Here is a 25,456-nt window from a genome sequence, read left to right on the forward strand (position 1 = left end):
TTCCAGTTTCTTGCAACCGTTTAGGAAAATGTAGGACTGACTGCCCCTGTGGGTTGCCGAGACCGTGATTCTTTACAGGAGCAGCAAGCCTCGTGTGCTTGTCATCAGAAGGCATGAACGTCCTGTAGTTTACCTTATATTCATGGATGTAAGTATTAGTGCTTGGCATGGAAAGTAATTGACCAAAGATAAACTTCAAATATTACCTCTTGAATTTTTCTTTCAGCTGGAAATTCCAAGTTTGTCCAGTTACCAAGTCAAGAATGTTTATTCTCAGACATTGATTCATTCGAATATCAATGTCTGACTGTTGTATTGCGTTGTGCTTGCAGGGTTAATCCTTACCTCACATGTTAATGTAGGAGCCGGGCAATAGAGGCAGCCAGCCAGCAGAGCTTGTTGATGATGGTATCAGAGGGGAAGAATGTAAAGGGAGCCCGGAACGGAGGACAATGAGTAGTCCCTCCTTGGGCTAGGTGGTCAGAGAAAGCCTCTTTGAGGGGTTTCTGTTCCAACTGAGTAGGTCAGTAGCCTGGTTGCTTTGGGGGGACGTAAAACTCGTGACTCTGATAGGTTTACGTGTCGGGCTGCTGATTGTAGCTGACAGCTCTATATCACTCGCCCGGCCATCTGTGGAGATGAACGATGCTTCCTTCCGGAAGGTTTCATCGTCTCAGGAACCCACAGGAGCAGTTCCACTCTAGCCTCCAGGATCACTATGAGTTAGAATTAAATGGATGGCAGTGAGGTTCCCCCCACCCCCCTAGAACTGATAAAGATCCTGAGGAAAGGCTTGGGGTTTAAGAGGAATCAAGATGTTCTGGGATATGTACAAGGGGGGCGGGGGGAGTCAAGATTTGAATTGGGGAGGTGGACATGACTCAGTCTTGTACAAGTCTGCTTGTGGCCAGGAAGTGAGATACCCCATCGTCTTTCTCCCACCCTCAGTAAAGTGACTGTACAGCAGAGCCGGCCTTTTCTCTCTGCAGGTCTGCCCTTCTCAATTTCTTGTTCTCTCAACAGTGTGGAGTGGGGCTCAGGGTTCCCTGGACGCCTCCAACTCTACTTCCAGGCAATTCCCAACTCCCCCCTTTAGTGTATCTGGTCCAGTATATCTAGAGTTGGACTATAAGCTCTCTTTAATTATATTGATTTCCATCATGCATGTAGCCTTATTTTACAGTACCGGTAGGAGAAACATTCATTATTCACAGTACTGTCAGACAAACACACAACCCTTAGCCCTTTGACTTATATTGAAATGTAATCTTTCCTACTCTGGCCTCCAATTGTGTGCATATGGCCTGGGCTTCTCATAGGGTGGATCCAGTAGGCCTGGGACCCTCCTCAGTCATCTTGCTTAACTGGAATAGCCTTTGCCCCTGGCTGCTCCGAAAACAGACTGCCTCCACTCAGCTGCCTCTTATTACATACTTTTCATCCTTACAGGTAACAAGATCCAAAGTTGTCTTCTAAAGATGGAAAGTTTTTAATTTCATGCTGCTTCCTCCTTTCTCTACTAAACCCCACACTTCCACAAATCTGAAGCCCTTGTGACTCACTCACTCCTGATGCCAAGTTGTACAAACATGGCAGTTAAAAACAAACAAAACCCATCATGGCCTGGGGCTACAGGGCTCCCAGGGCTGATTGTCCTAAGGAGGTCAAGTATGCCCAGACCTCCAACCTTCTACCATTTCTGACCCCAGCTATCATCCTCACAGCTCTCTCATTCCTTATCAAGGTCACACAGCACACACCAATGCACAAATGATACTCCTGAGAAGTTAACAGCTTACAAGGAAGGTGAGGCATGCTGGAGGCCCAGTTATTCGTCAGTAGCCCGCCTCATTCTGTACCTCAGGGTCTTGAGCCTGGCCTCTGTTACAAAGCCTTTTTTGGACTGACAGTAAATACCCAACAGCTACACTGAGACTCCATCCTCAGTGTCAGCCTAAAGGTACTCAACTCCTGTTCTGTGGGTTGTCAAATTCAGCTCCCTCAGTTAAGTGCCCAGAGGCACCCCACTCCACAAGCCATCCTCCTGCCAACAAAACACTTAGCTTCTCTTGCTCCACGGCTGGGAAATTCCCTCAGCCTCATGCTTTGGCTCCCAGTTCTGTTGACGCTCCTCCACCACTCCTCTGGTTTCAAATCTGTCCCCCAGATCCAGGAGGGCTCTCGAGGTCCAAACGACACAGTGCACTCCTGGCTCTTCTCTCGCCAGTAGTGAAATCTACCCTTCCTGATTCTAAGATGGCTCATTGAATGGCCCAGTTAATCCCGTGAACAACGAGCATCCCTTTAGTCTGTCTCCCCCACTTTCTTACCCAGACCTGTTAGGAGAAAAGTGGTTTGAAGGGAGGAACAAAAGTTATGCCTGTATTCAGTAATTCTGTGCATCAACCAGCTCTATGGGACAGAGTAGAACTGCTCCCTACGGTTTCTGAAGCTGAAAATGTTTAGAGGTTCAGGAAACCCCATCTTACACTGTAGCTGGTGAATTTGAACTGCTGACCTTGTGGTTAGCATTTTCATGCGTAAATAAGCCATTATGCCACTGGAGGCTAGAATGCCTGTAAAATGTATCAAATTAACCGTGTTACTGCTAATTGATTTTCCCTGGACAAAATGATACCTAGAAACCGTAAAGATAGTCTGACTTTTTTGGGCAAGTATCCCAGGATGCCTGAATTCTTTGTGTTCTGACCTCAAATGAGGGATGATGTACATAGATGTTTCAAGATTGTTTTTCCTGAGTGATTACATATTCCTAAGTTTCGTACTTAACAATGTCTTACTTACTGTTAGAATCGATGAGCTGAATTACATGAGAGAACAAAACTTTCATGAATTCAGTTTTATTTCGATTAAATGAGATAATTGTATATTGAATCTAACATTTAAAGGTATTGTGCATTTCATGAAATATTTAGGCTGTTGGAAAACATTTTTTAAAACATGCTTTTAATTTTTGTTAATTGGCTAAATAAAATTTAACATCTTTAAAATAGCTGATGTATGTGTGGACTGTGATAACAGTTGCATAAGCCCCTAATAAAATGATTAAAAATCTTTACGATATCAGTTATTTGCCTTTTGCTCATAAAAGCATTAATATTAATATTTGCCTTTTAAAAACCAACAGGTCCGGCATAAGGCATCACAGGAAGTGTATGCTATGAAGCTTCTTAGTAAGTTTGAAATGATCAAAAGGTCAGATTCTGCTTTTTTCTGGGAGGAAAGAGATGTCATGGCCTTTGCCAATAGTCCCTGGGTGGTTCAGGTAAGCCTACCAACTTCCCCAATTTATTTATTTTTCATACTAATTGTTCTTAAGGGTTGGTTTTGTGTACTAAAAGTCTTACGCTGTCTTTACATAGTAACATTGCATTTACATTTAATAAGATTTGATTCCATGTGCCTATTTCATGTTTCCAAATGTTATTTAGGCATTGACATGACATGTAGCTTACTGAGATTGTTGTATGGAAGAGTGATTAAACTTGCAACTTAAAAACAAAAAAGAATGGAGTTAATGACAGTACACAATTACTCTTTGCCCATCCCCTTTCATGGTTTGCATATTTGGGATGTACTAAATCCTTTCATCCGTTGGAAGGAGATATTATGTCTATTAAAATAGTTAGAAGTTTATGTTATATTAATCAGACTATTAAGAAAAAGCCTTCCAACAATACAAATTTTGAAAAATTTACCACAGTCTATATGCTGTCTATGATGGTAAACAATATTGAAGCTCTTAATTCAGCTTCTTGACTGTGGTATAAGAAATTCTTTTTTTTTTTTTTTTGGTCTCTTTCCATTATATCCCTTTCCACATATTCTATGAAGAAAAATTCATGCTAATTGTGTTGTCTTGGTAGACTAGAGAAATATTCACAGACACTCACATGGGTATAAGAAAGAGCTTTATAAACAAGAACAATTAAATATTGAGAGAACATCCCAGCCCAGTCCACATCAAGTCCATAAGTCCGATAAATAAAGTCCTCTTCAGACTCACGGAACACATGCAATGATGCCCATGCAGGAAGATCCCAGGCCAGTGGGTGGGATGTCTTGTGGATCAGGTGGTGGTGGAAGCATCTCAGCCCCGGTAAGGGGTTTCTATCTACACATGGCTCCTCCAGCTCAGGGCACAAATATAGCTCCATGTGTCTTGTCAGCTGCAATGTCTCCCAGGGAATGAACGAGTGTCCTGCCTCCAGAAAGCTATTTATCTCATTAGTCTCTCCAAATGAGATCATCAAGCTGTGACCTGATCGACAGGTAAACTACACCCCTTCACTCCTAAGTCTAAAATTGACAGCAGATTATGTAACTACCACACGGATATTTAATTCTGCAAACATTTTTGCACAGTGTCTTGAGTAAAGGTTAGGCATCCTCTTTCAGAATGCTCAGATTCAGGAGTTTCATACTTGGCTCTTAGAAGGCAGTCTGAGAATAGATCTTCCGTGATGTGGATGGCGGTCTCATTTTAAAGCTCCCAGCTAGTGTTTCTGGGAGAAAGACAAGGCTGTCAGCTCCTGTAAAGATTTACACAGTTAGAAACCCAGTCTAGAAGGATCGTTATGAGTCAGGACTACTCAGTGCCATAGGGAACTCTGATGGTTTCCTGAGGAGGAGCCTTCTTCCCCAACTTTTCTTTATTGTAACCAGACAATAGAGATGGTGAAATTCAGCGAAAATGAAACATTTTGTACCAAATGATTTACCATGAGTAATTTACTTGATTAAATTAACAGTTAAAATAACAGTTTAAAAATCACGTAACAATTTAGATTTGTCAGTGTTATATATAAACTGCTTTACAGTAACATTCATTACAAGTCTTAATTGTTTCATAAGTTGGTGTCTTTGATCATCAGTTCTGCTAAGTAGACCTTTATAAGATCCTAATTGAGATAGAGTTAATGCATCTGTGGAAATGAATCCACGTTGAAAACAGCACAATTGAAAAAGGCACTCAAATGATGTAATCCTGGGCTTCATGTGTTTTGTCTCTATTGGTAAAAAGCATTCCTTGTTCCACTAAATTTATATGAGGGAGCTTTAAAGTAGTTCATGGGAAAATCCCATGATCTTTTAATTCTGTTTTTCTGTGAACATTTTGAAACCTTTTGTACATATGACATGTTTAACTTTTTGTTAAAACATGACAAAATGGCGTACTTTATTCACTGATTTTTAATATTTTCATAGAGTTCAGCTATTACCACTATTCAATCTTAGATGATTTTTAGCAACTCAAATCTCTCAGCTGTCAGTTTTCAATGTCTCCTTACGCTAGCTAGAAACCAATATGAGTATTTCCGTTGCTATGGATTTGGCTGTTCTAGGTATTTCATATATATGTATATATATATATATTTCCCACTCCTATGGCACTGTTTTCCAGAGGGATAATATAGTCTGCAGCCCTTCGTCACTCGTTCACTTAGCGTGTTGCATGTATTGCTTCATCAGGCCTTTATATAGATGAATAATATTCCATTATGGAAAATACCACATTTTATTCATCTGTTCACTTATTAACTGTTTGGGATTGCTTCTACTTTGTGGTTACTGTGAGCAGTGCTGCTATACTGAGTAGATGCTGAGGGGAGAATTGCCATAATCATTTTGCATTTCTACCAGTAAAGGCTGCACCTTCTCAGCAACTCATTGTAATCTGTGCTTGGGTGTAGTCATTCTAGTAGGTCTGAAGTGGTTTGATTTGCATTTCTCTGATGGCCGATGATGTTAAGCTTGCTTACTCACGTATTCATTCATTCATTCACACTGAGCTTATATTTATTGGCTAATTACTTACTGTGTATACTTGAGTATAAGCTGACCCGAATAACAGCTGAGGCACCTAATTTTACCACAAAACTGCATTAAAAATGTGCTGAAAACACTCAGCTTATACACGAGTATATATGGTACTTGAATGTCTTTTTTGGAGAGATATCGGTTCAAATCCTTGCCCATTTAACAATTTGGTTATTTGTCTCTCTCTTGTAGGGTATAAACATACCCTATAGATTCTAGAAACATGGTTAAACAAAGAATAACAGCAAACCTAGGAGAGGAAAAAAGCGCCCATTCAAGTAATCAATGATTGTACAAAGATATCAGATGGTTTCTGAACATGAGAAAAGACTTCTGCCTCTGCTTTGGGTGATTCCTGAAGTAAAATGCTTTCCCTTTTGTGGTTGGGCACACACAGAAAATCTGTTTCTATTTTTTTCCTTTTAAAAAATGCTTGTGTTTTCATAGCAGGTTAGGTTTTAACCCATATTGTTCAGAGAGACATCAGCTAGTTTGCTACAGTGTTTCAGTAGTTTCAGGAAATTCTCCTGGGAATCATGTGCTTGCAGCAGTCTAATTTCAGGAACCCCCTGACCTCTTATCTGGGCTTCAGAGGAATTGTTCATGTGATCTCATACATTTGGATCTTTAAAAGGGCACGGTAGTAATGGTCATATTCTTAATTTGAATTTCACTTAAAAGTATCCTTGGGGTAGTTTTGGTTCAAGATTGATGGAACATCTTGGTATAGTCTCCGGTAGCCCTCTCGTCTTAATAGTCCAGTGAGTCTGCACTTGCGAAGAGTTGGAGTTCTGTACTGTATCGTATATTTCCCCCCTTCCACCAGTGACCCTCTTCAGAGCACAGTCTTCAGAGGCAGCCAGGCAACTTTTGCTTCTTCTGGTCTTAGTGTCTCAAGAATTTTTTATGTTGTATTCTTTAATAGGGAAAGTAAATCATTTTTGCTATTTTGATAGGAAGCTTAAAGGGAAAGTACATGCCAAACCATAGTTCAGTGGTTTGATAGCTATGTCCCACCAAACATACCCAAATCTAAAATAATGAATGTAAACTTTTTAGGTTTTGAAATAAATTTCTTATCTTCAGTATCAATAATAGCCTTTGGTTTTTGTTCCATTTTGTATATTGTTGTCTTCGTTTTATAATGTTTTCCTTTTGTTTTCCAGCTCTTTTGTGCCTTCCAAGATGATAGATACCTGTACATGGTAATGGAGTACATGCCTGGCGGAGACCTTGTAAACCTTATGAGTAACTATGATGTACCCGAAAAGTGGGCCAAGTTTTACACCGCAGAAGTGGTACTCGCTCTGGATGCCATACACTCCATGGGCTTAATACACAGAGATGTGAAGCCAGACAACATGCTTTTGGATAAACATGGACACTTAAAATTAGCAGATTTTGGCACATGTATGAAGATGGATGAAGTAAGTGAGCAAGAAAACTAGTTTTTTGTTGTTGTTTAAATAGAAACCAAACAAACAAAAACACCTTAAATAAGGATATCAAAATTGTCATAACCCAAATAAGATTAAAAATAATGAAAATAAAACAACTAAAAAAATACCTTTAAAAACCTCTCACCATTTAAAACGTTTGCTTTACTAATAATTCCGCTAACTTTTCTGCACATTAGTACATCTGGGGTTCCATAAGAAATAAGGTGATAGTATAAGTTGTTTTTTTTCCTTCATTGAATGTTGACAAGCATTTGCTACCTATCAAAAGTATTCATGGGTCTAATGATACAGGATAGAAAATTCACTCCCATGGGGTCAGTGCTGACTCATAGTGACCCCCTGTGGCTATCCGAGACTAACTTTTTATGGGAGTAGAAAGCCCCGCCCTCAGAGCTGCTGGTGATTTTGAACTGCTGTCCATGCGGAGTGCAGCCCAGAGCATAACCACTACACCACCAGGGCTCCATTAGGATACAGAAGGTAAATTAAGGAAGTGGGGTATTTCCACACATTTTTTTCTTTAAAACCAGAAAAAAAAAATCTGTGTTTATCACCTGTCCATTTGTACCTACCCTGTAGAATTTGGGTGACATTGTCTACTGTGGCATATTAGTTGGATAGTTCAAATGAGGGACCTCAAAAATTCATAAATATATATCATTATTTGATTTTAATTATCTGCAAACTTTGAAGCTCCTTATATTTAACAGTTCTTTTAAAAATCTATAGTTAAATATGTTGTTGATTTATTTTTGTTGCAAAATGTTTATCTCTCATCTTTTCTTTAAGACTAATTCCTGATAGTCAGTAATTATGATTTATGCCATTTATATTCCTCTGGTGAAGCTAGGAAACGATTTGCATACGTTTTATCTTCAGAGTTAATGTACATTGATAACAAGTGATCACAAGGACGCGTCTCATAACCTTTCAGTATATTTCTTGTTTATTTTCCTTTTGTCATGTAGTCAAGATCTTTATTTTGTAGGCACTCATTTTCTTTTAGCCTATTCTTGTACCGTGTGTACCACTCACTTTTACTGATTTCCTTATATTCATTAGCAGTCCGTCACTTAGCTCAGATTTCACCTCATGTAGAAAGTTCTCTCTGCTAATCCTTACTGATGAGTCAGCTTACTATTATAATGTGCTACTTCCCTATCGCTGACCCCAAATGTTTGCTGTGCTTTAAGGATCCATTTTTGGCTCTCTTGGGTTCACATGCCCTGTCCCCCTAGCTAAAGCTTCACAACCCGGTCTTTCTTTTACCAGGGGGAGTTTTGGATTGTGTCCATAGCACCCTCTTGTGGTGTCTAGCATCTTTTGGTCTGAAAATTAACATTGACAAGGTTTATGTAAGTGAAGTTTTTAAGTAATTAAGTAAAAAGTTAAGTTTTAAATAATTTTCTAGTAGACTGGAAACTTTGTCTAGGTAAACATTTTTCTCAGTTATTTTCATATAGTTTATTGGCTAAATTATTTAAGGAAAAACAACATCTAGTCTCTTTGCTGTACACTTGGAAAAACAAAACCAACGAATCATTGTTTGCTAGTTTTAAGAGTGAAAAGATTATATTTAGAAATTTATAGCCCATATTTTACCTAAATTTTCAAGCATTTAGGGAAAGATACAACATGTGTATAAAATCTATTGATAGTAGTTTTCCAAAGTGATTAGAATAATGACCTTAGATACTATTTTGCTAGCTTCCATAAAATGTGAATACTGCTTTCTTTGCTGGACAGGTAAGGACAATGAAGGGTATTTGAGTTAATCTCCAAAATCTTTACAAGTCTGTACATAGCTGGAGGTGAAAGACTGCACTGTTAAAGAGGTTTGATTGTGCAGCACACGCACACACACACTCCTCATTATAATGGTTCTCATACTTGTCAAAAAGCCGTTGAAGGTGGATTCTCTGGCTGCTGCTGAGTCCATGTGAAGCGTAGCTGAGCACCCTAGGGTGGAGGTGCTCCCCAGGCTTTCCCTGGCTCTTCTCTTGACAGTTGGAAATGGACCCCGAGTCTCCCACAGATGTTTTTATGTCAGAGTGCATGCACCCTCTCCCCCAAAGTCATGTTAGCCACGAAGTGCTTGTGCTGTGAATATGTAGTCACACTGCACATCTGATGATAAATGAGTAGGCTCTGTGTGTGTGTGTGTGTGTGTGTATTTATCCTCATCCCGTCTTGTGCGTCTCTTCTGTTTGCCCAGACAGGAATGGTGCATTGTGACACAGCCGTCGGAACACCTGATTATATATCACCCGAGGTGCTCAAGTCACAAGGGGGTGATGGTTACTATGGGCGAGAATGTGATTGGTGGTCTGTTGGGGTTTTCCTTTTTGAGATGCTGGTGGGTAAGTAGATACTCTAACTTGATGTTGACAAAACTTTGTCCTCACATTTTAATCCTAAGCCAAGAGTTTGAGAATATTGAGGCCAATAATTTTGTATGGATACCATTAATTGAAAATACATTTTTTAAACTTGGAAATTGTGCCTTCTGGCTGACCCTAGAAGAAGTTGGGGGTGGAAGAGCTGTTGATAACTGTTGTTAGGCACCAGCACGTGGATTCCGGCTCATCGCAGCCCTGTGCATGCAGAACGACGCGCTGGTGGTCGTGCGCCGGCCTCCCACTTGATGCTGCTAGGTTGGAATCCATTGTTGTGGCCTCTCGTCAATCTGTCTCATTGAGGGTCTTCCTGTTGTTTTGCTATGGAATATGTTCCTGATTAAAACAAACAAAAAAAAGGTCCCACCTCAAATGTAACTTTTTAGTGGTGTAGCTGTAGACCTGGTTGCGCACAGTTCCGTGTTCTGGTTTGGGGACATTTCATGGGTCTCTTTATGTGTCCCTCACTTCTAGCCTGATCTGATGATGCTTTAGTAATCTCTGGAAATAGAATTTAGTCTTTCATTTGCCCCTGGATGCGACTTTTAGGGATTTAGAAAGTAATGCACTTTGGAGGAAGTAATTTGGCTCATTTGTAAAGGCCATTTACATTCTTGCTACTATTTTCAATTCTGAGAACCAAATTTAATGATTTTGAATGGCAGTAATTTTCAGTCTTCTGAGCTTGCTCTGGTTGTTTGGCACGGAAATTCATTTAAATTAAAGGGCTCTCCCAGTTCAGGATGGTGCAAGAAAAGTCTTAGATTCAAGGTCCCCCTTTCCCTTTTAAACTACCTGAATACCCCTGTTGAAGTTCAGGGTCACTGTCTAATTTGGGAAAGCCTGGCTTGTGTTGAGATTACTTGTAGTTGATGCTGCCACCACGTTCTCAGTCTCTCAACTTCAGTGCCTCTGTGTCACGGCCATCAGTCAGCAGTATTGAGAAAGAGATGTCTGCCCTAAGCTGTGTGTCGTCTTAAGCAAGTCCTAGCCATGTCTGGGCCCAGCTCCTCTCATGTAAGACCATGCCGTTGGGCTAGCCTTAGAGCAGCACTGAACAGTCTCTGATGATGGAAACGAGCCGCGTCTGTGCTGCCCAGTATGGTGCCCACTCTGTACTGAGCACTTTCTGTGTGGTCACTGTGACTGAGGAGCTGGCCGTCTGTTTCCTTTAATTACTTTAACTTGCTACCCATGGCTTGTGGCTTCTATGTTTTGCAAGATAATGCTAAAAGAATAATGCTAGAGCCTCACAGGCCTCAAGCCTTACTCCTTTCTGAGCACACCGAGTCTATCTTTCCCTGGAGCTACTTAATGCCTCTTTCCTTCCTCAGTTCTCCAGTTAGGGTTGCTCTTACTTTGCTATAATGGACGCTATGTCCGTAGTGTGGTTAAAAGTCAAGTATCTTCTTTGTGTGCACTTGTTTTGACCAAGACTCCTGGTCTCTAGACCACTCATTTTTCATCACTGAGACAAATTTAAACAAGTTGACATTTCAGGTGAAAGTGTCTAGTGTGCATTTTCTTACACTTGCTTTGTTCCTTCTTGGAATTTTAGGGGATACTCCATTTTACGCAGATTCACTTGTAGGAACATATAGCAAAATCATGGATCATAAAAACTCGCTGTGTTTCCCTGAAGATGCAGAAATTTCTAAACATGCCAAGAATCTCATCTGTGCCTTTTTAATGGATAGGTAGGTAATATGTGTTCAATATTAGTAGAAAATGTCTTCCTTGTAAATTGGCAGGAATAAACTCTTATCTACCTAGGGAACCAACTCAAATTATCCTAAAGTCTGGATTAGTCTTTCTTACTGCCAAGCGTGGTCTTGGGTTATGCTCATCACGTCTGCGTGCCATTGTGTAGCTCTGTCAGGGAATGGGTGTGCGGTAAACACAGCTTATGTGTTAGTCATAAGCTGCTGTGTGCAGTGCTGCAGCACACTCCTTTGGTCACCGTCAGGAGGGAGAATATTTTGTCCTATCAGTATGTTCTGGTGAACATTTATGCATGAAAATTTAGCAATCGAGGTCCTCATTCAGCAATTTCTTTCTTTGCAAACTGTTTAGTGACATTGGTTACATTCTGTTTTAATCCAAGAAAAGATTTGTGCTTGACTTGGGAATTCCTCCTTCAACAACCCCTTTATTTATATTCGAGTTATGAGTGAGTCTGATCTGGAAATTTTATATATTTTTTATGAACAACATTAGGAACAAAATTGTCCAAACCTACCTTAAGAAGAGAAACTAGCAAGCCATTCAGTTTATATTCCTTGGCTTCTCTGCTCACTTACTTCATAATTTTCTCTGTTTGTGAGAGGAATTATTCTCTCACAGATTCTCGGCAGCAGCAGACACTGTCAGGACGAAAGAAGTAACAGGGTGCTAAGCTTTAGGATTGATAAACCAAAGAGAGACAAAAGTAGCTCCCAAAAGTGTAGTCAATAGGACACATTTTGGATACTCAGTAGGACACGATATCATTATAATAGTAGTAAGGATGATCAGGAAAACTTTCTAGATGAGGTAAGATTGGAGTTGAGCTTGAAAGAAGATAGGTAGTTGATGAAGAAAGAGAAATCAGTAAAACAGAATCTTAAGTTAGAAAATAAAATAGCTTAACTAAAGAACCCAAAAATTTTGCTGTAGAAATACCAAATTCATTTGTGCTCTTTATTTTGATTTAACTGCTAAGATAGCATTCATAATCATTTAATAATACGATCTTTAACTGCATTTGTTCAGGGAGGTACGACTTGGGAGAAACGGGGTAGAGGAAATCAAACAGCACCCTTTCTTTAAGAACGACCAGTGGAATTGGGATAGCATCCGAGAAAGTAAGTCAGTGAACTTAGGTTTCCATTCCGTCACTTTTTAAATCTGACAGATTGATTCCTGTTTCGAATTAGCTTGAATGTTTGGTATATTCAATGCTAACTTGTTTCTCAACTGAGGGATTTCATTTTGACATTTGTGTTGTGACATTATCTATAATCAGTAGTTCCTTAAATCTTATCTAATAGATTAGCATTTGTTTCCCAAACCAACCTCATGGCCACAGGGGTTTCTGAGACTGTCCCTGTTTATCGGAGTGGAAAGTCCGTGGCTGTTGGTTTCAAACTGTTGACCTTGCAGTTAACAGCCAATATGTAACCTCTACGAAACCAAACTTGTTTAGTAGTATTTCCAGCTACTTCCATAATAGACATGATCCACTTCTCATTTTATCAAGTTAAGTTTTATAGCTCTTGATCATTTTCAGAATTATAGATATACAGTCCTCTAATTTGAATGTATTTAAATTAATTAGTTAACATTTATGAGCCCATAATCTGATGAATGCTATGAAAACCATAGTAATTCATTTATACATTATATATATCTGAAATAGACTCATTTAGTGTAAAAGAATTATTTCTATTTAATATGTAGAAGTGAAAGTTCTAAATAATGTATATGTATGTTATTGTTGCTTGTTTTAACACCAAGTATATTATATATTTCTTTAATTGATTTGCATGTATTTAAAATTGGCATAGTAATAGCATTCTGACAGTTTTAATTCTTTGAAGTTGGTGTCATAGATGTGATGTGACTTCATTTTTATATCATAATAAAATAATTGCAAATATACCAACCCAAATCTATTATTTTATATAGTTTCTATATAATAGAATATTAAAGGGATGGCTTATAGCTCACATTCTGATATGAATGAAATAATTAATTTCTTTTAACAGCTGCCGCTCCTGTAGTACCTGAACTCAGCAGCGACATAGACAGCAGCAATTTTGATGACATTGAAGATGATAAAGGAGATGTAGAGACATTCCCAATTCCTAAAGCTTTTGTGGGAAATCAACTGCCATTTGTAGGATTTACCTACTATCGAGAAAATTTGTATGTGATTCATTTGTTAAATTTTTGTTTTCAGAATGGAACCTATGAAAAAGCGCTTCATTTTTAGATTCTGTATTATAAAAGATTCTATGTTCATTTGAAGTTTTTCAAAATGGTTATGTGTTAGACCAGGTTGAATAGAGAAACAGCTTCACTGACACTCTTATGTGTGAGGAAGAGCTTTATAGCAAGAACTAGCTGTACGTCAAGCAAACATCCCAGCCCAGATCAAGTCCACAAGTCCCTCTTCAGACTCAGGCAGCCACAGGCAATGATGCAGTGCAGGGAGATCACAGGCCGGTGGGGGCAAGGTCATGTGGGTCCCGTGGCGGTGACCACACCAGCAGGAAGATGATGGTGTGTGTGTGTGGGGGGGGGGGGGCGGCATTGTTCACATGGTCCTCCATATGAGAAGGCCAAGCTCTCAAGGAGTCACCATCACAGTTAGGACCTGATTGACAGACTAAACTCCACCCTTATACTTTTATATATCTCCAAGTTGACATGCAAGTGTGTAACTACCACAGATTATTAGAAGAGTTATTTTTTATCTTATTCCATCATTTCTTCATGTTGTGTGATATTAATTCACTAAATGGATGCAAAGCATATTTTACACTCTTTGGAGGATATAGAGTAAGACCAAAAAGCTGCCTTTGAAAGAGTTTATCATTTAATAAAGGATATAAGAGAATTATGTAGTGATAAAAGAAAAGTAGAATGATATTTGCCATGATAAAAGTACTAAGAATTCCTTAATGGTTCAAAAGAAGTGAACGTTCCATTTCTTGGATAAGAATAGGGAGAAGTCAGGTAAGACCCAAGGGACGAGGTGGCGTTTAGCTGAGACTCGAGATTAGAAAGGGTTTTGAGGGTGGAGATGTGGGAGAAATTAGAGAAGAGCTGTAGAGAGCAAAAGTAGTTGAAGCAAAAGTTCAGACTGAAAGCCTTCGCAGAGGACATACGCTATTGTGACTGTAGGACTTGATGAGACTAATGCTCTTGTCTGTACTGCCTGCAACTGGCACAGGCCACAGGCCCGGGCTCGTGGTCAAGGTGTGAGTGTTGGTCTAAGGGAGGAAGTGTCACTGGTTGCATGAGAACACAGTGTGGAGCGGGAGTTCACGGAAAGGGGAAAGCAACGTGATTTTGTGTGGTGTTACGGTAGGGACTTTGATTGTGTTTGATTGCCTGTGTGAGCCACTGGCAGTTGCTAAAAGAGGTGAAGCACTACAGACATTTGAGAAAGTTGTATTTGAGAAGCTTTTTTGGTACATCCATGTATTTAATGAGTCAGGTGACCATACATCACAGTTTGCCCAGGACTGAAGGGTTTCCTGGGACATGGGACACACATGCTAAAATGGTAAAATTCCAGGGAAATGGGGATGAGTTGGTCATCCTAGTAATTGGTAATGTTTGGAAAATTAGCAGTGCTAACCAAAATGAAACATGTAGATCCGGAAAAACCCACACATCTTAGTAAGCAGTGAGGAGTGACCCAGTTGAGAGAGACTGATAGTAAAAGTGGTGAGAGATGAGGTGGTGTTGTCGGTGAAGAGAAAGAGGGCAGGAGGTGTCTCTCCTAGAAGCTGGAGGGAAAAAGAGTACAACAGCCACAGAGACTCGGGTGAGTTCATGGAGACAAAGTAAAGACCAGCTCAGTGACAGCCAGCAGAAAGACAGCGTTTCAGATGAGTGAAATCGCATCCATATCTAAATGGAAAAATACTGCTGTATTCAAAACACATTCGAATGTAAAGACAGAGAAATCTTTGTGGTGAAACTTTAATTCCGAGGAGAACTTAATTGAAAAAGACTGAGAAAGTTGATTGAAATGGTCCAGTGCAAAGGAATTCTCTGGAATTCAAAGGAGAATCCCCCCTTTCTTTTCTAGGTTGTTAAGCGACTCTCCATCTTGTAGAGAAAATGATTTGATACAATCAAGGAAAAATGAAGTATGTATAAACTTTTACTGTTTTTGAAATTATTTTAATCACAAGTTCAAACACGTTAGTAAAATCCATGTGGAAGACAGCTCTCATTGTTACTCTGAGCCGTCAAGTGACCTTCTCAGAGCAGTACTGTGTGGCAAAGTGCTGACACATTTTCCATCTGTGCTACTACCCTTTGGCAAGACACAATAGCTAGTGAAAGGTGACTTGCACATGGCTTTGACTTCCATGTGACTTTGAGCTCAATGACAAAAGTGATAGACTAGCTTCATGGACAGTTTTTTTAAGTTAAAAAACTATAATAAAGTTTGTAATGTTGGTGCTAAGAAAGAATGTACCGATTATTAAGCTGTATAGGGTCAAGGATAGGAAATTCAAATTCTTTATAATGGATAATGTATTCTTAAAATTGTTGGATTCTTTTTGACTTCTATTGTTTATAACTACATGTAGAGCTGAATTACATACAAATTCATAAAAGATAAAAAATGTTTTCCCCTTTGACACTTAGAAAGTTAAAAATGTAGATTTGCTCATTTTAGTGTGATATATGTATGTTTTAAGAATTTATGAAACATACACATTTTATTTTCTTTTCCTAGGAAAGTCAAGAGGTATGCTGATGTTTTCAAATACGTTGAAACACTGTATCAGTACTCAATATAGTCATATTCCATCTAGCGTTTGGAGTACATCCATCCAAGAAAGACGTTCCGGTCCATTTTTTCTACCAAGTATCCCTTTCATTATTACTCCTACCAGCTTGTTTATATATTAGAAATTTCTCTTGTTTTTAACCATGACATAGAACTTAGCAGCAGCTTCTAATTAGCATGTTATAGCTAAATGATCATTTGAAACAAATGAAGTGTCATTGTCCAGCCACTTGACCAGCTCATTGGCTGAATCCTGGTGACTCGGTAGGTTAATGCCACTGGGCTGCTAACCGTTAGGTCAGCAGTTGGCGTCACCAGCTGTTCTGGGGGAGGTTGAGGCTTTCTGCTCCCCGTGAGCTTGGCGGTGAGGGCGTGTGAACAGGAGCCCTGGGGTTGCTGCAGAGGCGGTGTCGACATCACCGACGGCCAGCAGTTGACACCCGCCTGTGCTCCAGGCTCCTCTAAGATGGGCAGCTGCGGGCAGACCCCATGGGGCAGTTTGCTATGACTTGGAATAACTCAAAGGCCCCTAACAAATAACAGTACATTAACTTGTACAAAGGGGCTTGCAAAAGCTCATGGAAAAATTGAATGAAAAGATTATGTGATTTTTTTTTCTCATGAAATTTTTGAAGCCTCTTCATATAACCTTATTATGGAAAAATAGAATTTTACTTAAGATACATGGAATAATTAACCAGGATGAATGTAGTCATTTGAATAGTGGAAAGAACACTGCCATTTGACGTGGTCAGAATGAAATTGATTTGGGGCCCACGAGTTAGGTGGTTTCGGCAAGGTATTCACCGTTTTTTGAACTTCAGTCTCTTTATCTAGTAGATATACTGTCATCATCATAGAATTCATGAGTCGATACTTGTAAAGTACTTAATACTATACCTAACACAGAGCTTGAATATGAAAAAGCCCCCACAAAATTGAAATCCTTTAGAAAGATAATAATACCACAAGAATAGATTCTTTAATAGTTTCTGTAACTTTCGTTTGTTTACATTCCCCACACACCCCGGGGCCTCACACTCCATGTCTGGTAGGTTTCGAAGACTGACTCTGCAAGGGACTAGAAAGCTGACCTGCGTTTTTCAGCCCGATGCATAGCTGCTACAACATCAGGGCTCCTCGAATACCTATGTATCTAGGCAAAATTATGAAGGAGATGTTTATAACTCAATAGCTATAATTTATTCCAAAGAGTTTTTTATTTCAATTCTCTTCCAAGTGTTACACCAGAAAGTAATGTGTTTTTGTCAGGAAGTTCCTGGTTCTGACTCGGGATTCCCTTATGTCATAAGAGAAGAGTTAGTTTTAAGAGTGAAATAAACTTGAACATGTTTAATCAAATATTTCAGGAATTTACTCCTGATACTAAATTTTAAAGTGTTTATTTTATAAGCATAAATAGTAAAAGTAATTTCAAGTAAATAATATGTAGAAAAGCCATGAAAGATACCAGAGATTGTGTCTTTAATTATAAAATATTTGTCATAGAAAAATTCTTATTCACATGTTCCTATACGCATGTATGATGAGATAGAAAACAAGAGACAGTAGCGTGTAATTTTTCCTTGCTCTGCCTAGACAAGTGGGGCTGGGTGTTGGCCTGGTCACAACTAGGTCAGTGGTTCAAACCCACCAACAGCTCCACGGGAGAAATAGGAGGTGGTTGCTGCTGTAAAGATTTACAAAGCCCTGAAGACCCTTACAGGCTCGCCATGAGTCAGAATTGACGTGGTAGCCGTAGGTTGGTGGGGTTTAGTTTGTTTCTTTCTAATCAAGACCGGTATTTTTAAAAGTACAAATAATATGCCACTATAAAGGAATCAAAATGTGTAATGACAGTTTCTTGTTTTCTGATAGATACAGAAAAAAATTGACACATTAGAAGAACACCTTAGCAATGAGATTCAAGCCAAAGAAGAACTAGAACAGAAGTACAAGTATGTTTTAACAATCATTAAATATTACAATACAATTTTAGAAAATTTGTACGTACATTTTATGACTAAAAAGGGAGAGTTTCAAAGTTATTCTGCAGTTATTTTATTTCCTTATTATAAATTAAGAGTTATTTTATGTACTGTTTTTTGAATTCTTTAGATCTGCTAATAATCGCCTAGAGAAAGTCACAAAGGAGCTCGAAGAAGAGGTAAAGAAGCCGTGCTTTCTGCAGTAGCAGTTTTGTTAGCAAAGGCTTTTGATGCATTTTATTGTCCAATTTACCTGTGGCGTTCTGTAGTCCCGTGATGGCACATGTATCTCGGTTTGAACTGTCTTTTAGCACGGGTGGGTGGGATTAGATTGTAAGATAACCACACATTGCAAGATAACCACACGCTAGGAGGCTCCATTTTGTTAAGTTTTTATAAACCTACGTTAATTTAGTATCTGTGGATATTTTGTAACTTTTGTAATATAATGACAGTCTTTAAGTTGCCCTTTAAAAAATGCTATTCATAACATTTAGACTTGTCATAAATAAGGATGTGGTCAGTGGTGATGGAAAATGATAGAAATTTTGAATTAGTAAACAAAATATGGTCGTGTTTATTTGAGGAGCATGCTATTGTAGTTTTAACATTTTATTTTTAATGGCTTACATGCTTGAAACAAGTCACATTTTTTGTTTAAGCTTTATGCATACTTTCTTTTGATTATAACCTTAAGTATTATTTTAGGTTACCTTACGGAAAACTGGGGAATCTTCACTAAGACAATTGGAAAGAGAGAAAGCTCTTCTACAGCATAAAAATGCAGAGTACCAGCGGAAAGCTGACTACGAAGCAGAGAAGAAACGAAATCTAGAAAATGATGGTTTGTGATAAGAATATTAAATGTTTCCCCAGAAAAATCATTAGCAGTGTGTGTGTGTGTGTGTGTGTGTGTGTGTTTTGGAACTTGCCACTAAAATACTTTTAATTATAGTTAACAGCTTGAAAGATCAACTTGAAGAGTTGAAAAAAAGAAATCAAAACTCCCAAATGTCCACAGAGAAAGTGAATCAACTCCAGAGACAAGTAGGTTGACCTCAGTTCATTAAAAGGATACTGGATTTTACTTAGGACTACCCATTAATAGTATTTTTAATTGGCAGTGTTATAGAAGCCTGTTTGCAATATTAGAGTTAATTAAGTCTGCTTGTTTTTAATTTCTGTAAGGAGGTAATAAGTTGACATTACCTTCATTATCTAAACTGTATGTTTGTTTGCTTTTTTCATGGAATCACAGCTGGATGAAACAAACGCTTTGCTGAGGACAGAATCTGATACTGCTGTCCGGTTGAGGAAAACCCAGGCAGAAAGTTCTAAGCAGATTCAGCAGTTGGAATCTAATAATCGAGATCTACAGGATAAAAATTGCCTGTTGGAGACTGCCAAATTAAAACTTGAGAAGGAGTTTATCAATCTTCAGTCAGCCCTAGAATCTGAAAAGAGAGATCGAACCCATGGATCAGAGATAATTAATGATTTACAAGGTATTAAATTAGAGATTGCACTTGGATTAATCTTGGGGATTTATATTTTAGACTATCTTTAAATAACTAGGTAGTGAACTAACATTTATTTGAATATGCTGTTATGTAAAGGTAGAATATTGGTGAAATACTAACAGAATTTTTTTTAAATCTTTTTATTGGGACTCATAAGGCTCTTATCACAATCTGTGCATACATCAAATGAGCAAAGCACCCTTATACATTCGTTGCACTCGTCACTCTCATAATTCACCTTCCACTTGGGTTCCTGGAATCAGCTCGGTTTAATACTAACAGAATGTAATGGGTGAACTACTTTGAAATAGCGTTTGAAGTACTTGAACCATCAGACACCTCTGTGGCGCATTGTGGGTCTTCGTTGAAAGGACGGAAAAGCACGGTCCCAACAGCCCTCAAACTCCGCCTCATATTTAATAGCTCCAAAGAAAGGAAGGAAGTGCTGCCTCTGGGGAGCTTAGGACGCCAAGGACAATAGGTCGTAACATAGGTCATAGAGGTAATGTTCTGTCCTGTTTTACTGAGAGTAGTGATGGGGTCTGAAAAGCTTCTGGGCGGCAATCTAAGGTGCGGCTGTTGGCCTCTCCTGGTCTGGAGCAATGACAAGGAAACTGTTAGTCCAAAGGATAAATGGCCCCCATGAGCCTCACTGTGCACCACCTAAGACCAGAAGTGGTGCCTGGGTACCACTGCTCTGAAAGGGATCACAATAAGGGGTCATGGACAGAATAAGAGAGAAATGTGGAACAAAGCTCAAAATCCTGAAAAAGACTGTGTTTACTAATCTGATAGTCTGGTGGAACCCCCAAGACTATGGCCATTAGACACCCTTCCAACCTGAAACTGGACTCCCCAGCGTGGTCCAATTGTTGATAAATTTATAAAGTTAACAGTAATAGCAGGAGACAGGCGCATTTAGAACGATCAGCCACTTGAGATGAAAGGGGCGGCCTTTGTCCAGACGGAGGAAAGGGCTGAGTGGGACCAGGAATCACGGGGAGTCCGCTCCAGAGACAAGGCTGTTGGCCTCACACTCTGCCACACTCACAAGTTAGACAAGCAGGAGGGCTGAGGTGACTTTGCAGATTTTCTGTTCCTAGTCAAATGGCGATGCCTTTAGGCGTTGTTTAATCATTGTTTCTTGATGTGGTTGTTAGGTCGGATAGCCGGCCTGGAGGAGGACTTAAAGAATGGCAGGATTGTATCAGCGAAAGCCGAGGCGGAGAAGAGGCAGCTACAGGAGAGGCTCACACGCTTGGAGAAGGCAAGCCACATCAAACCTTGTATTCTGTGTCAGAAAATGCTCCTATGACAGGGAAAGTTGTGATTTCCACACAACTCATGACTGTTAGCTGGTTGTGTCGATGAGGGCTGCAGGCTTCCTGTTCTTAGATGCTCGTGTGTAAGGGGCTCTCACAGTGTGCTGAGGGTGCGCCCCCCTCCCCCACAGCTCCACGGCACCTCGCATTTTGACTTACGTCTGAAAAGTGGCATCACATGAAGTTATGAAGACTTTCAGCATTTGCGAGCACTTAGTATTTTCCCTTTAAAAATACTATAAACGAAGAATAAGTCCCTGGGTTTGTGCATTTAATAGTCATTTCCATTCACTGATTTAAATATTTAGTGAACAATCTGCCCTAGAGATGTTGTGATGTGGCAGTCTTGCTGTGTAATGGGGAAATTTTTTTATTAATCATGTTATTGGGATGTAATGGGTAATTTTTAAAGTAAAAAACACATCACAGGTATTTCTAATGCAGTGTGGTGAACAGAATGATAAAGGTATGGACAAACGTGTGTCTGGTGTGTGAGATACACTGCTGATCTGCCAGCTAGCAAGACTAGAGATATATTCTGCACGGCGCAGGCCACACGAGCAAAGGGCAGAAGATGGAAAATATTTTTAAAAGACAATCTGTTGAAGTACAAACTCTTCACTATTTCTGGTACACAGGGCTCAGCAAATTTCAGGCTCTTTAAGGGCAAGGGAGTGTGCATTTTAGACTGTAGGTCATATGGTCTTATTTGCAACTGTTCGATACATAAAGGGATGGCATGACTAGGTTTCAATAAAACTTTAGTTATAAAAAAGTTCAAGCTGCATCTGGCTCCAGGACCTCATTGTGGTCCGCATGTAGGAGTAAATGACAGAGCCGCCATGAGACTATAGAGCCAGGGAGAGGTTAGGTCATACTGGCTTGTGACTACTCTGTTAAGAAACTTAGAGTAGATTCTCTTAAGTATTGACGTGGTCACTGATGTTTTTTGTCACCGATGTTCTTAATGGTGGTACGTTTACAATAAACAACTAGTGCTGTGTAGAGAATAGATGAGTCGGGTCAGGTTATGCAGTAATCCAGACAGTGACTAAAATAGGGATGACTGTGAAGAGTATTGGAGAGGAATGTTCTGTAGCTCCTAGTGATTCATGGATCCAGCATGTGAGGAGTACTCGGGAATAAGTCCTAGATTGTGAGGAGGTACGTAGTGTTATCAAGCATAGCTTAATTGGGAAGGACAATGATGAATCCATTTTAGACCTCATAAGTATGATGTACTTATCAAACAGCCAAAGTCAGATGCATGCAAGATTTTAAACAAGTAGCATAATGGAAGAAATAATTTGAGAGTAAACAGTCTGGTGGCTGCTAATCAGAAGGTTATCAGTTCGAAACTTCCAGCCCCTCTGTGGGAGAAAGATCGGGCTTTCTACACCTGTAAAGAGTTACAGTCTTGGAAACCCACAGGGCAGCTCTGTCCTGTCCTACAGGGTCACTCCAAGTGTGGACTCAATGGCAGTGAGGTTGGTGTTTGGTTTTGGTGCCCGAGAGACTGAGACCATGCGAACAGAGGGACCCACCTAGGAAGATGTTGTGCAGAGCTGTGGTCTTTTAGGGGGAGAGCAGAGTTTAGACTTTGTTGGCAGATCATATAATTTGAAAGAATATTTTAAGTTTTTAAATCTGAGATTTTATTTAGAAAAAAAATGCTGTGCCTGTATTATAATTGGCAGCTGGGTGGTACAAATGGTTAAGTGCTGGATTATTAATCAAAAACTCTAAACTGCCCAAAGGTGCCTTGGTAGTAGGAGATTTCCTTCCAGAGGTTCTCAAACCCTATGGAGCAATTCTCCTCTGCACAAGAGAGATGCTGCCATGAGTTGGAATTGACTTGACAGCATCTAACAACCTTAGCTTATCTGTGATACAAACAACAAGAAGCAAACACCAGGGAACTCGTTTGTGGATGTACTAGGCGGCTTTGCAAAACTCATGGAAAAAATTCATTGTCCTTTAATTCCCTTGTTTCATGAGCTTCCTGAGTCCCTCTCCTACAGAAAATACACTGACTTATATGTATCAAAGATTTTCAATTTAAAACAAATTTCCCTATACGCAGAGTGATAGTAGGGTATCCTAGGGAGCTGGATATCTCTAACTCAGGGTACATTCAGAGTACCTTCACAGTGTAAGGGATAACGATACAGGATGAAGGCAAACAGTATACCTGAAGCACACCTCCATTTAAGGTGGGTGAGTGAGGGAAACTCCACAAGGGTCAGAAACGACAAGAGCAGTGCATAGGCCAAGGGAATAATTTCAAGGGCGCTGAGCTCAAATAAGATACAGACTGAAAAACATGTGCTGAGTTTGATATTGGGAATGTTATCGGTCATGGTAAGAAGAGTCAGATCTCATTACAAATCCCGACAGCTGGGTGGATGTGGGGAGCGGGTGTCGCGTCGTGTCGTGACAAATGAGAAGCGGAAGCAGAGACCCTGTAGTTGACAACATGTTTGGATCAGGAAAGAAGTATTGCACAATCTTATTAATCTCCTTTTAAAGGCTCTTCTGAAATGTTTTTGAAATTATGAGACACTCTTTGTTGATAGCTGCCATGATAATTCTTTAACAGGAAAAAAGCAACATGGAAATAGACATGACATACCAACTGAAAGTCATGCAGCAGACCTTAGAACAAGAAGAAGCGGAGCACAAGACTACAAAAGCCCGGCTAGCAGATAAAAATGAGATCTACGAATCCATTGAAGAAGCTAAGTCAGAAGCCATGAAAGGTATGTTTTCTGAGTGAGATATGCCAGAGCCATTTCACTGATCATTGAGCCTGTAGTTGTTCAACTCTGGTTGTTTTCAACAACCACAAAAACTAGGGAAGCTTTCCGTGTGTGTTTGCATGCGCATACATACAGATGCATATTTTTTCTTTATAGCAGCAGTTATTTCTAAGCTCCACACAATTATATCTTTACAAATTTGACCAAATCGGAAAAATGAATTCCGTGCCAGCCTTAGGGACAGTCATACAGACTGCTCTTCTTGATGTCATCTACTCCTATCTTGGAGATCTCTCTTTATAATAATATTATTTGTCAACTTATAATACAGACTTCTTGGGCCCTGCACATTACATACGAAGATTTTAAAATAAGAGCTGACCTAACTACTATCAAGTCACTGAATATTTTCAGTGCTGGCTTGATACAGATTTAGTCAAAGCCATACATTACTAATGTGTGTGGGTTAAGAGAACTTGGTTAAAGTTGTGCATGACCCAACCTTTCTCTGGAAAATGTCTTAGGATCATTTCTTTTGTGCCAGACTCTTATAATTATGAGGGATTTTGACATGTTAAAGGAAATCAAGGCTTTATAGTTGTGAAAGATTCATAAAGTTTTAAAAGAGAATTTATATTACATATTAAAACATAACGTTTATTGAATAACAGTAAAAAGCGTCTTTTAACGACTGCATGTAATTAAGCTGGGAGTTTTCTTGCTAAACTCGGTTTAGCCTGTAAAGTTCTGATTGAAGATGATCAACTATCACAGGAATGCTGTGTTTACCACAGTCTCGTTGGAAGAGAGGAAGGTGGTGGCCACGTTTCCTTGTGTTCCACTGGAAGACAGAGCTAGGTTTGACTCTTGCTGAGGCATAATTTATGAGTAAGAAAATGAAAAGGTTTTCAATATTTATAGTATAGAACATTTTCAACACCCCAGGAATTTCCCTTGTGCCTCTTTTTATTCTTGACTTATTTTCATGATTTCAGGGAATAACCTATGTAGCTGACAATTGCCATTTTAAAAACTATTTCTTAGAGCAGTAATGTAGTTTCTATAAAAGTGTATAAAAACAAGTATGATAGATGGTATTAAAATTCAGCTGTAAAGCCTTGTATGTATCATTGCTGTCTCAGATTCAGACTGTGGTTTTTTAGCTACACACGTGACCTTGTCTGGCTCCACAATCTTTCTGTGCCCTATTTCCTATAAAGGGGGAATAGTCGTATTGCACATTTATAGGGAGATTTACGAGGGTGTAGTGAAAACTAAGTGAATTGTATATGTAAAGTATTTACAAATGCTAGCCAGAACTTAAATTATTTGAAATGATACTGTGAAGACCAGGCATAAAAAATATGAAAAAATGTAATACAATTTTTACTTAATGTAACTTTATAATGTTTACTTAATATAAATTTAATAATAAATGACTATAAGATGTTGAGTATAAGTTATGAAGGAACAGAGGAACTCTAATTGTGTTTGAATAGAATTATTAGAGATTTTAAAAATTCCTCTAATAAGTTCCATTTAATAATAGAATTCCTTGATTAAGAATATACCTTTTCTGCTCTTCATTTTTGCTTCGGAAAAGTTTATGAAAGCCTTTCTGATTAAGACAAATTAAAAATGTATTGCAAACCA

General features: G+C 39.1%; 1 protein-coding gene across 1 annotated transcript in view; it reads left to right on the plus strand.

The window, feature by feature from the left end:
* The window catches only part of ROCK2 (Rho associated coiled-coil containing protein kinase 2), a 127,334-nt gene that overhangs the window by 74,758 nt on the left and 27,120 nt on the right, over positions 1-25,456 (plus strand). Inside the window, exons 4-18 of the mRNA XM_075557098.1 lie at positions 3,149-3,286; positions 7,008-7,268; positions 9,517-9,661; positions 11,256-11,394; positions 12,449-12,540; positions 13,444-13,603; positions 15,501-15,561; positions 16,161-16,172; positions 18,093-18,172; positions 18,333-18,381; positions 18,911-19,046; positions 19,158-19,249; positions 19,461-19,707; positions 20,883-20,989; positions 23,644-23,803. Of these exons, the coding sequence (XP_075413213.1) occupies positions 3,149-3,286; positions 7,008-7,268; positions 9,517-9,661; positions 11,256-11,394; positions 12,449-12,540; positions 13,444-13,603; positions 15,501-15,561; positions 16,161-16,172; positions 18,093-18,172; positions 18,333-18,381; positions 18,911-19,046; positions 19,158-19,249; positions 19,461-19,707; positions 20,883-20,989; positions 23,644-23,803 (1,879 nt within the window). The remainder of the gene's footprint in view (positions 1-3,148; positions 3,287-7,007; positions 7,269-9,516; positions 9,662-11,255; positions 11,395-12,448; positions 12,541-13,443; positions 13,604-15,500; positions 15,562-16,160; positions 16,173-18,092; positions 18,173-18,332; positions 18,382-18,910; positions 19,047-19,157; positions 19,250-19,460; positions 19,708-20,882; positions 20,990-23,643; positions 23,804-25,456) is intronic.

The sequence above is a fragment of the Tenrec ecaudatus genome, chromosome 8, assembly GCF_050624435.1.
Source record: "Tenrec ecaudatus isolate mTenEca1 chromosome 8, mTenEca1.hap1, whole genome shotgun sequence".
Classification (NCBI taxonomy): Eukaryota; Metazoa; Chordata; class Mammalia; order Afrosoricida; family Tenrecidae; genus Tenrec; species Tenrec ecaudatus.